This window comes from Scomber japonicus, chromosome 4 (genome assembly GCF_027409825.1).
Source record: "Scomber japonicus isolate fScoJap1 chromosome 4, fScoJap1.pri, whole genome shotgun sequence".
Classification (NCBI taxonomy): domain Eukaryota; kingdom Metazoa; phylum Chordata; class Actinopteri; order Scombriformes; family Scombridae; genus Scomber; species Scomber japonicus.
The window spans coordinates 28,366,326-28,382,323 of record NC_070581.1 but is presented as its reverse complement, the minus strand read 5'-3'; the positions used below and the strand labels follow the sequence as shown (position 1 = coordinate 28,382,323).

The 15,998-nt window shown below is 40.2% G+C and overlaps 1 protein-coding gene across 2 annotated transcripts in view; it reads left to right on the top strand.

Moving 5' to 3' along the window:
- syt6a (synaptotagmin VIa) overlaps nucleotides 1-15,998 on the top strand; it is a 75,225-nt gene that overhangs the window by 31,845 nt on the left and 27,382 nt on the right. The window contains exon 2 of one of the 2 annotated variants that reach the window (XM_053317278.1): nucleotides 11,991-12,025. The exons of the other annotated variant lie outside the window; for it this stretch is intronic. Coding sequence (XP_053173253.1) covers nucleotides 11,991-12,025 — 35 coding nt within the window. The remainder of the gene's footprint in view (nucleotides 1-11,990; nucleotides 12,026-15,998) is intronic. 2 annotated transcript variants of the gene reach the window in all.

Below are 15,998 nucleotides of genomic sequence, written 5' to 3'. Positions count from 1 at the left end.
TTAAAGTACTTCCGATGTGATAAAAAAGCAACGACTCCTAGCTTGAATCTATTTGGAACGACTGCATTTATTGTTGGAAATATCTCCTTACAACCTGTTATGTCGATCTGCATGAATTCTGTCAGTGCTTATGTTTATCTCTGCGGTTCACTTGGATCCCCCACTGCCTCCCTTCACCTGTTCCTACAGTGCAGTTATATTTCCTCTCCCCTCCCTCCAGCAGTAGCAGCTTTGGGGAAAAGGCTGAATTAAACAAATCCAGCCAGCCTTATCAGTTTTCTGCTGGCTCCTACCATGACTGGACCCCGGTGGCCCTTCCTGGCAGGCTGTGTTATTATGTGTGTGTGTATATGTATGTGTGTGTGTGTGTGTGTGTGTGTGGTGGCTCTGCTGTGGGTGTGTGCAAATGTACATGGTTACAAATCGCATGTGACTGAGTGCATTTATGTGTGTGTGTATGTGTGTGTAGTCAGCGGCGTTGACATGATTGTGTGTGATCAGAATAGCCGCAGGGGTCGCTTGCTTTTCTTTGTGAGGCGGATTCAGGGATTCTGGCATTTGTCTTCTTTCCGCTCTCCTGTGACATGTTTTATGACTTCTTGTTAAAATGTCACTCACTAAGGCTGGACTGTAAAATGTCCCTGCACGAGAGCTTAGCGTGTGAACAATAGAACACAGCGGTGTGATAAAACCTGGTAAAGCACACAGCTGTGAACGCAATGCTGTGTGCTTTGGGCGAGATAATACTGAGCTTTCCTCTGACAGCCCCTTACAGGTACAATTTGTTTCAGTTCAATATAAAATTGGACTGACTTTTGACAGCTCAGTGGGTTGGATCAATACAATGGCCGTCTGTGAGGGGAAACAATATTACTCTTGTAAATGAGAGGATCTGCTATACGGACAATGATTTACTTATTTAATGGGAGTGCAAGCAGCTAATGGCAAATAAAGCACCTGGGAAAAAAATAGGAGAATCCTGTTTATCAGGTGCTAAAACGTCGAATCTCTGAACCGTTTCAGACAGAAATTGCTGAAATGCAAATTATTTAGCACGTAGCATTTTCTGCAGCTTCTCAACAAATTATCACTTCATAATTACACTTTTCATCTTAACGTATAATTATCAAATCCAAGGCAGTCGTGAGTGTTGACGGCCTTTAAAGGGGCCAGACTACACCCTTTTTTTCTACAAGTTAACACAGTTCCTTGGGGACTTGATAAAGTGTATGTGGTATGCTTTCGTTAAAATACCACAAGCATCAAGCACCAGAGCAGCCTTCTCATCCTGTCTATACAGCCCCGTTCAGAACGGTCGGGTTTTAGTGCCTGTCCTGGTGCGCTGGCTGCCATGGCAACTGTTGACTGTGGACCCCGGAGAAACATGGCTGCCAGAGAAAACATAGCAGTGCAGCAAACATAACAAACGCCTAACGTTATTTGTGCGAATTTGACTGTGGGATCATTTTGTGTTTATTCGCCCCAAACAACCAGCGAGCAACGGCAGGTACCGACTAGTCCCAAACCAGCACAGTGATGATATTGAAGCTCAGTCTGAATGAACCCAGAATAGACAGATCAAATGGATGCTGAAATATATGCATCATGACACTGATTTGTAAAAAGGTCTGAAGTCATGCTTTGTCAGGTCTGTCGCCAAGGTAACAAGCAAACAAGTTAAAATGCTCGTCTTCTTTGGGTTATGCTAACATTGTATCTGCTCCATCCACATTCAGAATAACATAATCTAAAGGCATAAATATGGCAGCAACTTTATTGTTCATACACACAGATATCTACTGTGTAACTTAATTAACTAATTGAAGCATTTAAAATATTTATCATTGATGACAGCAGCTGAGAGGGTGTGTGGCTCTAGTGTGAACTCTGCTCCGGCTATAGGTTGAGAAGCGAGTTTGAAATTAAATCCACATAATCCCAAAAAAAATTTAAAACATAAATTGCTCCTCCAGATCAGAGCCGCATCGGGACTTCATTCTTCCAGAAGTTAATCCTCATTTCTGGTACCCGGCTCTGTCGCCAAGCAGCAGCTCTATGCTTTGGTCCAGCCCTGTGATATATGCACATTTTTCACCCTTAGTTTAGTTTAGTTTAGCGAGGTCCCAGCCAGCACTTGTGTGAAAAACATGGCGGACCTCAAGAAATTTAGCGGGGGGACACTCTGAAGCAGGTAAGGGAGGTCGGTCAATTTTAACTAAACTCCAAGTGATGTAAGGAGGGTCATCGAATCTGATTAGCTTATTAAATCACAAGAGTACAAAGCAAATCAGCACAAACCAAACTGAGCTGTCTTAATTTAGGCTTAAATATACACACACAAGCACTGATGGGCCTCTTTAAAGCTTTAAAGCACAGTCATTGTTTCTGACTGTGACCTGCATGTTTTTAGCTCTGAAGCCTTCATCACCACCTCATGTTGTTTTTGTTGAACACTGTGATCTGTTCCCACCTGCAAAGACAACACCAAAACACCCCGAGGGCGCTCTTTAACTCTGTTTTTGTCCGGTAAACACAGGGATATAAATTTAGGTGCCTTCCAACGGGCAACCCAAAAAGTCAATAAGGACAGTTTAAGCGTTGGAGGTTTCATCCCAGAATATTTTTTACAGAGGAGGAAAGTGCTTTCAAGAGTTTTCGTGGTGGAACTGAACTGGATATAGAAAGTGGCTTCAGAGGACATATCAAAAACTTTATTAATCAATTATTAATTCTTTGCTTCTCTGTATCTGTAGAGCAGTAGCTGGAGTTGTTTCAGTTTGAAACAGTAATATACTTTACACTATTCAGAGCTTCTGAGTTGCATAAGCATTGAACGATGAAATAATCATTCATCTGACGGATTAAGTCGTAGCTGTAGAGAAGAAAAATGAGTGTATTCAGCTGTCGAACCATCGCCAGTGAACTGTCTTGCTCGAGCAGTGCCGAGGAGCCGTTCATGGCGATAACGCTGCTGCCTTTCGCGATAAAACGCTGGGTGCTCTACATTTTTTCTCATTATCAGCTTGGCTATAATACATCATGAGGCCACTGGCGTCTCAGCACGTGGGTCCCAAATATCAGCCCTCGGTTGATTCAACAGAGTCGGAGTGATGGATGCATCATTTCTTCATGCTGACTTGTTGTTTGCTGCCATCATTCAGGGCCCAAGGCCAAAGGTCAGGTCAAGCCAAGGTCCTGACTCCAAAGAAATCTGATGTCATGGCTTTTTTCTTCTACTTATTTTTTTTTTTTTACTGTTCAGAGCAAGAGAGCAAGATTTGATGTTTATTTGAACATGAAACTTGGGATAGATTAATTATGACACCTGATTAAAACAAATATCCCAAAGGAACATTTTGGGGGAAATTTGCTTATTCATGTTCTTGACTAGAGTTAAATCAAAAGAACATTATCACTCACTATGTCTGAATGATGTGAAGCTGGAGAGAACAGCTGCATGGCTTAGTTTAGTTTAACATGAGGATTGGAAACAGCTTGCCTTGCTTGTCTAAATATACAGATTAACGTGGTAATTAATTAGTGAGCTTCGGAGGTATTTGTAAGCATCATTTATACAGAGTCAGGCTAGCAGTTTCCCCCTGTTTCCAGTCTTTAAGATAAGCTAAGCTAAGTCTCAGCAGGAAAGTGGAGAAGCGTATTGTCCATAATGCTCCTTTAACAGGTTACCTAGGTGATATTTGTCTTAATTAGGCTTCAAATTAAATGTCATAGATCTATCCCAAGTTCCCTGGAAAAGTTCTGCATTTTAAAAAACTTTTTTATTATTCATACATCATCTATACAGCATCCCTGTCATGTCTGTACAGTAAATATGAAGCCACCAGTAACTGCTGACTAACGTAGCTTAGCACAAAGGGGAGACAGCTAGCCTATTAGCATGCTAGACTATTTCTTGGCTGGGTTCAGTAACTTCCTGGAGTCTCTGCTTGTGCAAATTGTCTGCAAATTGTCATTTTAACACTTTGGCATTTGTACAAACTAAACAAACAAGCTTTAGAGGTGTTGTTTACAGTCTTTATGCCATGCTAAGCTAACCATCTGCTGGCTTTAGCTTCATATTGACTGAATGTCTAACTCTCGTCTAGCTCGTTAAATAAGAATATTCCTCCAAAACATCAGTTCAAGTAATACTTCTTCCACTACAAAAACAACATTAATACATATTAATATGATGTGATGTATAAATATTTATTCCTTGACTCTGTTATTTAAACAAACTCTATTAGATATCCATTGTCTCCACAGCCTCTGGTAAACAATCTAACATTTTAATAGGCTCTTTAGATTGGGCCTTAAAGTATTACCACTTCAATTATGTTTCTCCCACATATTTTTCCTGAACTTAAACAGGATATTAAGAAGCTGTAGCATCCTCCCACTCCATCGACATCACTCATATCCTCTCTGTGCAACACGACAGGCTCGCCGGTAGACATGTTTATTCGTCATGATTAACAATGCAATATTTCAGGGCAATGGAGCATTTTAAGTGGAGAAAAAGCTTTCATCGAGCAATACCAAGGCGCTTATAACTTCTGTGTGTGGCAAATGGATGTAGCACCTCCATTTAAAATCCCTGGTGAGGCAAATACTGGGACTGAAAATGAGCTTAAGCTATTTTCACAGGGCCGGATTGCAGTGCTGTTGGGTTTATTGTAGTATCTCTTGAAATTAAAACATTCATATAGCGGCATGTAGGCAACATGGGTGAAATCAATAAAGGTTCTCCACCTATGCAATGTCATAAATTGTCCACCTTTATTGTTTGATCTCGCAAGTCCACCTGCTCCGCTCAGTCTCAAGGGTTCGGCAGCTTCATGATTTTCTTTTCCTCCAGATCTCATATAAAACAAATCATATGACCTCATACTGGATATAATATTTATAGCTCTCTGTGCGATAAAAATTCATTAGCTACAGAATGATAGGGAGAGTCTCCGAGACAAGGCTGCGTAGGATGATGGATCAGGCAGGATGCAGATGTACCCCATTCAGTCAGGTAGCTGAAGGGATGGCGTGTTATCTCACTGACTTGGGCTGCCAAGGAGGATCGAGGGCACTGATGAGGTGACTCGAGGTCAGCTACTGATAACACCTTAACTATAAGGAACAGGATCTCTGCCTGTCACTGCTGTAGGGGGACAATGGCCAAATTTAACTCAATGCCTGAAGGGAAGATGGAGCTGAACAGGCTGGGTGGAGCCTGAATTACCTTAACAACCTTTAACGCAATATATTTTCATTTAAAAGTTGGGGTGCGTCTTATATACTAGTGTGTCCTATTCACCAGTAAAATACAAAGAGAGGTTGGATCTGGATATGATCATAGGTATGTAAAGGCCCGTCCACACTAAGAATGATCACTATAACAATAACTATAAACATAATGATGGGAGCATCCACACTTATGAACTGTAACGTCCTATAAACAGCGATGTCAAGCACGCACTGCTTGCTCGAGCTGTGTTGGCAGCTAATGAAAATAGATAGACTATTTTATGATCCATTAATGCTGTATGCTGTACAGAAAAAATGATTGTGTGTTGCTGTGATGTTTCAGTATTTATAGACCAGACTGATGTTTAAGGGCGACTCAGGTGCAGTAGTCTATTTGTGCACAGTGACAGCTCGGATGAAGAGTTTTTGGGACTAAGCATACAGGTACACACTGTACACACAAGCCTAACCCGAACCTACCTGGTCAGAGTGAATATACCGGTCCAGTTCAGTTAAGGAAATCAATACCATTAATCATTAACAATTAACCCAACTAGGCATGGGTCAGTATGAGATTCTGGTGGTATGATAACCATAAGAAAAAATGTATCACAGTTTAATGGTATGGAGGTATTGTGATTACAGCTCTAAAATGTTCCTAAAAGGAAGAAAAATAAAGACAGACATGTTAATTTAACCTGAATATACACTGTAATGAGAGTGTGAGGGGTCGTGATAGTCTACGCTGCAGCTGCACCACCTGAGGGATTTGTGACCTGCACTTTCTGTCTTTGACCAGACAAAAAACTGCTCATACCTTAGGAACGGTATGACGGACAATTTTGCGGTTTCGGTTATCGTGGCTTTTTCAAAACGCGGTATACCTTGAACACGGTTATCATCCCATTTCTAAACCCAACACATTGGTTCAGGTGTAATATGTGTGTTGTCATTGTGTAATAAAAGTATATTGAGTAAGTTTTGGAGTATAAACACATTATAAATGAATTAGCTACTGGTGCATTCAAATAAACCAGTCTGTATTCTGCATTTCATGATTTACATCCTATGTCAACATTACTGTCAATGCAGGAATTAATGTGCCTTATATCAGATTAGAGCTTTTTGTCCAAGTAACCTAAACCTTGCCCCAATCATCTTAAAAATAGCACATTTTTCTCATATATCAATCCTATCGCCCCCATTCTCCTGTTTTATCAGTATAATTAGGCAGTATTAGGCAGTCATGTAAAGATTAAAACACTGGATTAACTCCATATCAGTTAAATGTGGGTTTAATTAAATGAACGTCGGTCTTTGGTTAATGTGAGGTGTGCAAGACTGTTTGAGTTTCAGACACTTCCGTATTATGAAGTGCCAAGTCAGATATATCAGAGGTTTCAGGAAAAGGAGTATAATTGCAACCTTGATGTTGACGTGATAACTTTTAATATGACATGAACAAAGCATCAGCCTACTGAACTCAGTGTAGTATCAGTTTCATTCTTCTCAGATGAGATGGAGGAGCCAGTTTATTGAAATACAGCCGGTGGAAACCAAAACCTGGCAATATGCCCAAAACAATATTGACTCATCAGATTAAATAAAAAAGTAGCCAAATTGGATGGGAAACTTCCCAAATAGCTTTCTTTCTTGTTTTTACAGCAAGCCGTAAAAACAAACGCAATTAAAACACAATCAGCTGCTTGAATACATTAAAAGTGATGCTACTATATATATAGCTTATGTAGGTTGAAAGCAAGGAAATCAGCAACAAGGAGAGTAAAGATAAGAAAAATAAAGTTAGAAACCAAGTTTGTTAGATTTAAGAGCATTTATTGCACAAGTCCTTACAGAGAAGATGGTCTGGATTTAACTCTCCGGGTGATTTGTCTGCAGTAAACGTCTGACAGAGAACGCTGCTGCTCAACAGATCTTTTCCTTGCTGATTCCTGATGTAGGTCTGTATTTAACAGAGGCGGATAATAACACCCTGTTCGCACATATGGACTCAAAGCTGCAGCTCTATCTTGCCTCTCAAGCTTGCGGATGTGTCAGTGTTAAACACATTATTTACATACTCAGATCTGGCTGGACGGTTATTTTCTCCTGTTGCGACTATACTGGCACCCAGTGAAGTAGTTAAAGGGCCAGTTTGTAGGATTTAGGGCATGTAGCTAGCTGTGAGGTTGCAGATTGTAACCGACTGAATATCCCTCCCTTCCCCAAATCCTTCCAAGCGTGTAGAATAGCATATGGTGGAAGTGAAACTCACAAAAAAACATGAAAGGCTCGCTCTAGAGTGATGCCAGTGTTCGGTTTGTCCGTTCTGGGCTACTGTAGAGACACAGTGGTGCACCATGGAAGAGGATTCGCTCCCTGTGTAGAAATATAAGGCTCATTCCAAGGTAACAAAAATACAATGATCCTCATTTTTGTGGAGTTTTACACTAATTAAAACATACTTATGAGTATTATATTCCTTTTCTCTGTAGATGCCATTAAATTCTACACACTGCACCTTTAATTTCCTGAGCAATTTAAAGTTTCATCACATTGAATTGGGAGGCCGTTAACTGTGACTATCAGTGTTTCCCACATTGCTTTCACACAGCTGAGTTAGAGAAAGGAGAGTCAGTTTATACTCCATCAGAACTAATTTGTACAACGTTTCGGAAAAATTTAAAAAGTGTTTATAGTCGTTGAGTTTTCAGACAGTCTCTCCTGGAAGACATTTACACAGCTGTGTTCGGTTTGTTCGCATGAAATGTGACAGAAATAGTTAAATAGAGCTAGAGACAGAGAGGGAGAGAAGTCCAAACCCTGGGGCTCATTTCTCACCTCTACACAGCTGGACAGTCACAGTGTGAAAGTCGAGTCAGTTTAATACAACCCAGTATCGCAAATCACAACTGTGCCTCAGGGGGCGTTAACATCTAGAGCAATGCAACAGTAACCTCAATTCGGATAGGGAAAAACTCCCTTTTTCCCTTTAACTGGGAAAAAATGCAAGAATCCTCAAGAGGAGCATCAAGGATCCGTCCTCTGTCCCCTCCATGTCAGAGTAGAGGGGTTTCTGAGCCTATCTGATCATCCAACTACAGTTTTGACGGAGTATACAGCGGCCCCTTGACAGCTCAGCTGTGTTTCCCGAGGGGATCAAAACAACCATGATTGGTCTCCGGGTTGTCACTCCCGCATGTCAGAAGTAATCTTTACAGGACTGAATCTTTCTTAGCTTCTCCGGGTTCTTCTCACTGGGAGTGTTTCCAGTCTTGAATCGTTCTCTGGTGCCAGGAAGTTATTTGTAGGATAGATTCAAGTTTTTACTGCTGCACCTCCGGCGTTTGAGTCTGTATGTGTGAACAGGAGGTTCAGGTTTGAAGGCTGGTATGAATGATGGGTGTGCAGCATGTGTGATTTCATGCATGTAACAGGAGATCCCCTCCAGTCACAGATCTGCATTGCTATTAACTTTTACTACAATCTTTCCTTCTCCCTAAAAGCAAGACACATTTTTTTGTATGCACATTTCAACAAGCCCTTAAAAGCTCTTTACATAAAACATAAAATGCATCAAGGCACAATATAAAAGCAACACATGGCAAAATAAAAACATGATTAAACATGATTAAAAGTGTTAGATTGGAAATTAAATCAAGCTAAATTAGAGTAAGCACACCGTACATGCAGATATAATCAGAAGTGACAGTTTTTAAATCATTGCGTTAGACATTAAAAACAATACTGACAGTCTTGTCTGGTGTTGGTTTGTCTTGGAAGACTATAACGGGTTTAAAATGTCCTCATATTATACAGCTTTATCTTTATATTGGTGTGTAATAAGGCTGAAAAAGCAGATTTCTCAGTCTGTACTTATACTTTTTCAGTATTTATCTTCTACAACATGTTTTATGGAAGATAACAACACATCCCTGCACACTTCACTAACTGCAGTGAAGGAGAAAATATGCAAGTTGTTGTTTTTTTGTGCATTTTTTTTTTCTTCCTCCCTCAGGATGGAGAATATTTCCCACCAGTTTCATAGCTGATGCTTTTTTATTTTGGGTAAACAGGACAAATCTAATCTAGAAATCAAGTCTGTGGCATCTCAGCAGGATTGGGGCTGACATGATGAGAGTGGTTTTACATAAAAGTCTTGCTCGGCAGTCGGCACAGCCTGAAAAATACTAAGTCAGTGCTTCTTGTAATTCATATTTCACACAAAGAACCAAAGAGTATAACTCCTACATGACATTTAGTCTTTCTTGATCACTTGTTTGACTCTTGCTCTAACATATGTACATTACTGATGTAGAAAGAACTTAGTTGTAGTTTAAAGTTTTAGTTATGTCTGCTCTTTCTGAAGAAGTGTTTGATAGATTAGTTTAAATGAAAAAGCATTTTCTGGCGTCCAATGATGAAACTGATTCCTTCTTGGATAGATGGATGTGCCCATTTTGAAAATATATAAAACAAATTTACTATTTAAACGTTTTAAATTCTTTATCTTTTGCATATTTTAACCCTAACCCTCACATTAGTCATTTTGAATATGTTGCAAATTATTGATTTAACTGTAAAAATCCACTTGAATTACATGAATGAGTAGACATAAGACGCTATGATGAGTGTATACTGTATTAGTGGCTTTCCTCAGGAGAGTCCTGTACTGTACTGTACTGTAGTTTAAATGGTAATGACTAATGGGTTGATTTAGCAGGAAATGAAACTGTGTCTTCTTTCTATTTTTAAATGTTTATTTTTTCTTAAACAGGGGAGATGCGGGGCTTCTGAAGCTCTGCAATCTATTTCAATATTTGCTCTCTGCACACAGCGCCCATGAGTAAAGGCAACCTGGCACGCTGAAGGCTGTGCGACAGAGATAGGGACTCCTGGTCAACAAGCAGGTTAATTGTCTGATAGGACCAGATGCTAATACTGGGCTGAACTTCACAGCCGCAGCCCGCCGGGAGTCTCCCCCACGGCTTTTGATTGGCTGCAGAACACAGCAATCACATGACATTTGACACCGAGGAAAAACCTGCTCGTGCCAAAATATATGGGTTTTTCTAATGAGTTTAATATTTTGACTTTCCTGGATAGATGACAACCTTTTTCAAACGGTTTGGAGGATTAGACGATGCGGAGGAGACGAGAGACTGCACTTTGATTAACTCCACACTTGTGGAGGAGATAACAGCTTTCTGAGAGTCTCTCCTGGGTGGATTATTGAGTGAGAGTGCTGGCACATTGTATGAACCCTCTGATGCCCATTAGAAAACTCAAGTCATTATGTGGCAAGACCGCGACGATATGCATGAGAGACTTTTTTTCGAGTGACAAAAATACATAAATTGATTTTTTTTTTTAAACTTCAAAACAAGTCAAAAATAATAAGTCATCCAAATCAGAAGACAAAACACAGTCATTACATTTAGGATTTATGACACCCACATTGGAAGTAATCAGCAGGAAGACATAATTTGTGCCTTCAAAACAAATCATTTTATGATGTGGAAACACTATGGTTAACGTCTGATGAGGTTAAAGCACAAAAAACACAAGATTATATTTAGAAAAAGATGGTTTGTGTCCAAGTGAGTACTTTATTATAAGTTAGGAACCTTCTTTGTCATGATAATTTAAAAACAATGTTGACATGTGGTTGAAAATAGGAAACAAACAGCGAGCGACAGAGTTGAAGTCAGATGTTTTCCACCCACGACCTCCTTCTTATAACTTTTTCATGCTATACGAACTATTTCCTTCTTTCCTCCTGTCATAACTACAGCTTCTCTGTCACCTGAAGGTAAACATGGCAGGGTTTTTTAACCCGCCTGTTGTCCTCAAGTCAAGGAAGGAGGGAGGGAGGGAGGGTGGAAGGATGGAAGGAAGAAGGAAGGAAGGAAAAGAGGGAGGAAGGAAAGGAGGGAAGGAAGAAGGAAGGAAGGAGGGAAAGGGGGAAGGAAGGAAGGAAGGAAAAGAAGCAAGGAAAAGAGGAAGGGAGGAAGGAAGGTACTGTAGGAGGGAGGGAGAAAGGAAAAGAGGAAGGGAGGAAGGAACAGTCAAAACAGACGGGGTCAATGTGACCCGGGAGGACGACACAGAGGTTAAGGCCCAGAACAGAGTCAGAACGATGATCCTTATGTACGATCCCGATGATTAAAGATCCTCTCCAGACATTTAATTTCTGGGCTTTGAATAATAATTTGTATCGGAAACAATTATCTCTCACAAATAAAGTTAAATCATCTCATTAAAAACTACTTAAATTAAATCTCTCTCTCTCTCTCTCTCTCTCTCTCTCTCTCTCTCTCTCTCTCTCTCTCTCTCTCTCTCTCTCTCTCTCTCTCTCTCTCTCTCTCTCTCTCTCTCTCTCTCTCTCTCTCTCTCTCTCTCTCTCTCTCTCTCTCTCTCTCTCTCTCTCCAAAATATATAAAAATGTAAATATGACTCATTTCAGTTTTACTGCTCTGACTCAAGATGTCTCCTACTTGGTGCAATGCAGGGAGATGTGAGAGATAAGACCCTGACATGAACTGCAGAAAACACTAATGGATGGAAAATAGTTAATATCCTGAAAAAGGAAGACCTGCCTTTCAGTTTCAGAGTGCACAATCATCTGTATGTGTCCAAAGAGCCGGTCAGCACTCTGGATTTTAATAAGGTGGTGGATAGTTTTACACAGAAAAGAGTGAGGGGGCGTTTCAGTGATATTAACCAGCGCTGCCTGGCTGCCATGGTGTCAGACTCAGACACAATTTATCACCAACCTCTAGTGCTAATTTTGTGTACTCTTACAGTAGTTGGTGTTATTACTGCCAGTAGCTGGAATTTATCTTATCTGGCTAGAGAGACAAAAAATGTGTATTGAGATCACTGGAATTCAAAATGGATTTAATATCTGGGACCATTTTAAAGTTTTGAAGCAGCTTTTGAAAAGGAATCAGTAGTGTAGTGAATGATTTGTTGTACCCCTGGTTGGTACCCTGCGTGGTAGCTCCTACCATCAGTGTTTGAATGTGTGTGAATGAGTTGTAATGTAAAGCGCTTTGAGTGGTCGCAAAGACTAGAAAGGCGTTATATAAGTACAGTCCATTTATAAGTACCATTTGGTGTTATTACTGCCAGTAGCTGGATTTTATCTTATCTGACTATAGAGACAGAAAAATGTGTAATGGAATTCAAAATGGATAATATCTAGGACCATTTGAAAGTTTTGAAGCAGCTTTTGAAAATGAATCAGTAGTATAGTGAATGATTTGTTGTTGTTTTATCATGGTTGGTGTATTTTCTTGAGTTCTGTGTATTTACTAGGGCTGGGCCAGAAAATTGATTTTTATTTTAATCACGATTTTTGTCTGGCGATTTTAAAAAATCGATCCTCATACAAGAATTGATTTTTATTTATTTATTTTATTTTATTTATTTATTTTTTATTTTTTCTAAAGACCAGCTAAATGTAGCAGTTTATTGTAAGATGTTGGTGGATGAGGGTTTTTTGTGAGGGCAGGTGCACAGTTTTAAAAATAAATCTCACAAACTGATGTGATGTGTATATTATTTTTTGTAAATATGACTTATAATGTATTATCAAGTGTTTGGTTCAACCTGTTCTTGTTTAAGGAAAGAAAATCACAATCATTGAAATATAAAATCACAATACTTGTTTAATCAGAATCGCAATTTTTTTTATTTTTTTTTAAAGAACATTTTTTGGGGCTTTTTTGCTTTTATTGTATAGATTAGTAAAGAGAGACAGGAAACTGGAGGCTGAGAGGGGGGAAAGACATGCAGTATAGGACCACTCGGTGCGGGATTCGAACCGGGGTCACCTGCGAGGACTGTAGCCTCAACACATGGGGTGGGTGCTCTACCCACTGAGCTATGCTCTACCCCCAGAATCGCAATTTAAATCGAATCTGGACCCAAAAATCGTTTGAGAATCGAATCGGCACAAAAGCATATCGGCCCAGCCCTAGTATATACTGTATGTGGTGTGGTCGTCCTCCAATTGGAAGATTGGTAGTTCGATTCCCGGCTCCTCCAGTCCACATGTCGATGTGTCCTTGGGCAAGACACTAAACCCCAAAATGCTCCCGTTGCTGCGGTAACGGTGTGTGAATGAGAATGAATGGTTAACTTCCTCCTGATGAGCAGGTTGGCACCGTGCCATCAGTATATGAATGTGTGTGAACGGGTGAATGAGTTGTAATGTGAAGAGCTTCGAGTGGTCGTAAATATATGCTATAATTTTGGAAAGTGTTGCAATATTACATTTTCATTTAGGAGACGCTTTTATCCAAAGCAACATATAAATGAGAACTAATACAACACAAGTAAGGATCTACTCAGAAAAGAACAAGACTAAGTGCTATAAAATCTAAATTGAGGACATTGAATTGAGGCATAGAAGCAGATAATACACTTTTAATTTTCTATAATGTAAATCCATGAGGTACGAGAGCTGTTTGCAAAAGAGCTGGGTCTCTTACCAACCACCTGCCGTCTCCTACTGTATGCTTTAGATTAGCAATTGTTCCATTTAAAGCCTCAGTCTCTCAATATATATAGTCCAGCATCCCTTTTTAGGCTTTTAGTGTGCAGTCCCGCCTCTTTCATACCTTCAAAATAAAAAGCAACAAATAGAGGACATGACCTGCGTCTGACCCACCTGTCCAAACTCAGAGTGAAAGCAGGAACCGCTCCGACCCAACAAAGCTTGACATCCTCCATCTGAATTTAGACACAAAGATTCAAAAACACTTCACAACTTACCAACTGCTGTCTCCTACGTTTTACATCAGAGGTTTGTGTCTGTGCAGCATATATATTTATTATTTTTTCCTTCCTTTCTTCCTTCCTTCCTTCCTCCCTCCCTCCCTTCTTTCCTTACTTCCTTCTTTCTTTAATTTTTCCTTCGTTCTTCCCCTCTTTCCCTCTTTCTTTGCTCTCTCCTCCTTCTATACTTCTTTCCTTCCTTCCTTCCTTCCTTCCCCTTTTCCTCCCTCCCTCCCTCCTTACTCCTTTCCTTCTTCCTTCCTTCTTTCCTTCCTACATCCCTTCCTCCTTTCCTTCCTCCCTTCTCTCGTTACTTCCTCCCTCTTTTCCTCACTCCTTCCTTTCTTCCTTCCTTCCTTCCTTCCTTCCTTCCTTCCTTCCTTCCTCCCTTCCCTTCCCTCCTTCCTTCCTTCCTTCCTTCCTCCCTTCCCTCCTTCTATCCTTACTTCCTCCCTCTTTTCCTCACTCCCTCCTTACTCCTTTCCTTCCTCATTCCTTCCGTCCTTCCTTGCTACATCCCTTCCTCCTTTCCTTCCTCACTCCCTCATTCCTTCCTTCCTTCCTTCCTTCCTTCCTTCCTTCCTAACCCTTACTCCTGTCTTTTCCTTGACCTGAGGACAACAGGAGGGTTAAAGCAGCAGCACAGAGCTATTCAGCATGTACAACATAGAGTAAAATGCAACGCTTAATGAATTTATAATTAACAAAGGCGTTGGTCCGTAACACCTTTAGGAGCTGATGCTACGTGCTGAAAATGATACGAGGGCTTTGATGTCTTTAGCAGGTCTATTTCATATTTACAGCCATATTAAGGATGAGTAAAGCTCAATATGTTTGTTTATTTTACATTTCGGCTGCAACAACATCTCTCCTTAGTTTACCTGCAGCTGTCATGGAGATTTTACACCATGAGTCTCCTGGATGAGACAGCTCTGTCGTACATTTTGGCAAACCGGGAGACAGAAAAAAAAAAAAAAAAAAAAAAAAGAAACAAACAAAAAAAAAACACCTCTTACAGTCAGCTTTAAAAAATTTGAGCATATTTCCACATGACAGTATATCTCAGCTTTGCAGGTTGGAACTGTCAACTACACATGATTCAGCTGGTTTGAGGTGGGGATATCACATGCAGGTCCCAAAAACTTTAGTCTCTGCTGTTGGATTTGATGTAGCACCCAATATACATGTTCTCTCCTAAAGGCTATCGAGTTCACATAATGGAGGAAAAAAAGCGTTATCTCTTGTGTCTTTAAAGGTTCTTGTCCCCTTTTATCTATTTGGCCAACAGAGCCGGGTGCACTGAGTTCACTCTGTAATGACTGGAAGGGAACATCATCCATCCCCTTCAATTTGAGTGTTTACTGTCCGTTTACGCTCTCTAATGTTAAGACACAAATGAAGCCAAATTAAAGCATTGGATAACGAGTAATAGCTTTCTAAATATTTTAAGTAAGGATAATTACTAAGACATCCTTTGTTGCGCCTCGTTTGAAGAATTTCTCTATTACCATTGGAGTGAAAAGTGTGATTTATTTCTTTTCTCCCCCCCACTCTCCCCCCTTCCCTCCAAAGCCTCGAATTCTTCACACCTCCGGCTGATCTGCTGGGGTCTAAACTCCTCTTCGCATGTGGTGGAGGGGATCTGAAGGATTAGGGGATTTTCTGATTGCTCTGAAAAAGACACCATGGGATACAGAAATCCAAAAATGGCTGAGTTACCCACATCAAGATTAGAGCGTATTATTTCCTCCCCTTAGGGAAAGAAGACAGGGAAGCCTTTACTCTGACAACCCCCCTCTCGCTTGTGAGACAAGTGTGTTTGAAAAACATTTACAATTTAAGGAGATTGTAGGAAAACTACAAAGCCTATTTTTGTGCTGAAAACAGTCCTTGGGAAGTCGCTGTACATTTCCAATTTCATGGAACGTTATTGCTCGTTGTCTAAAATGTACTTCTCCTTTTTCCTGAACCAGTTT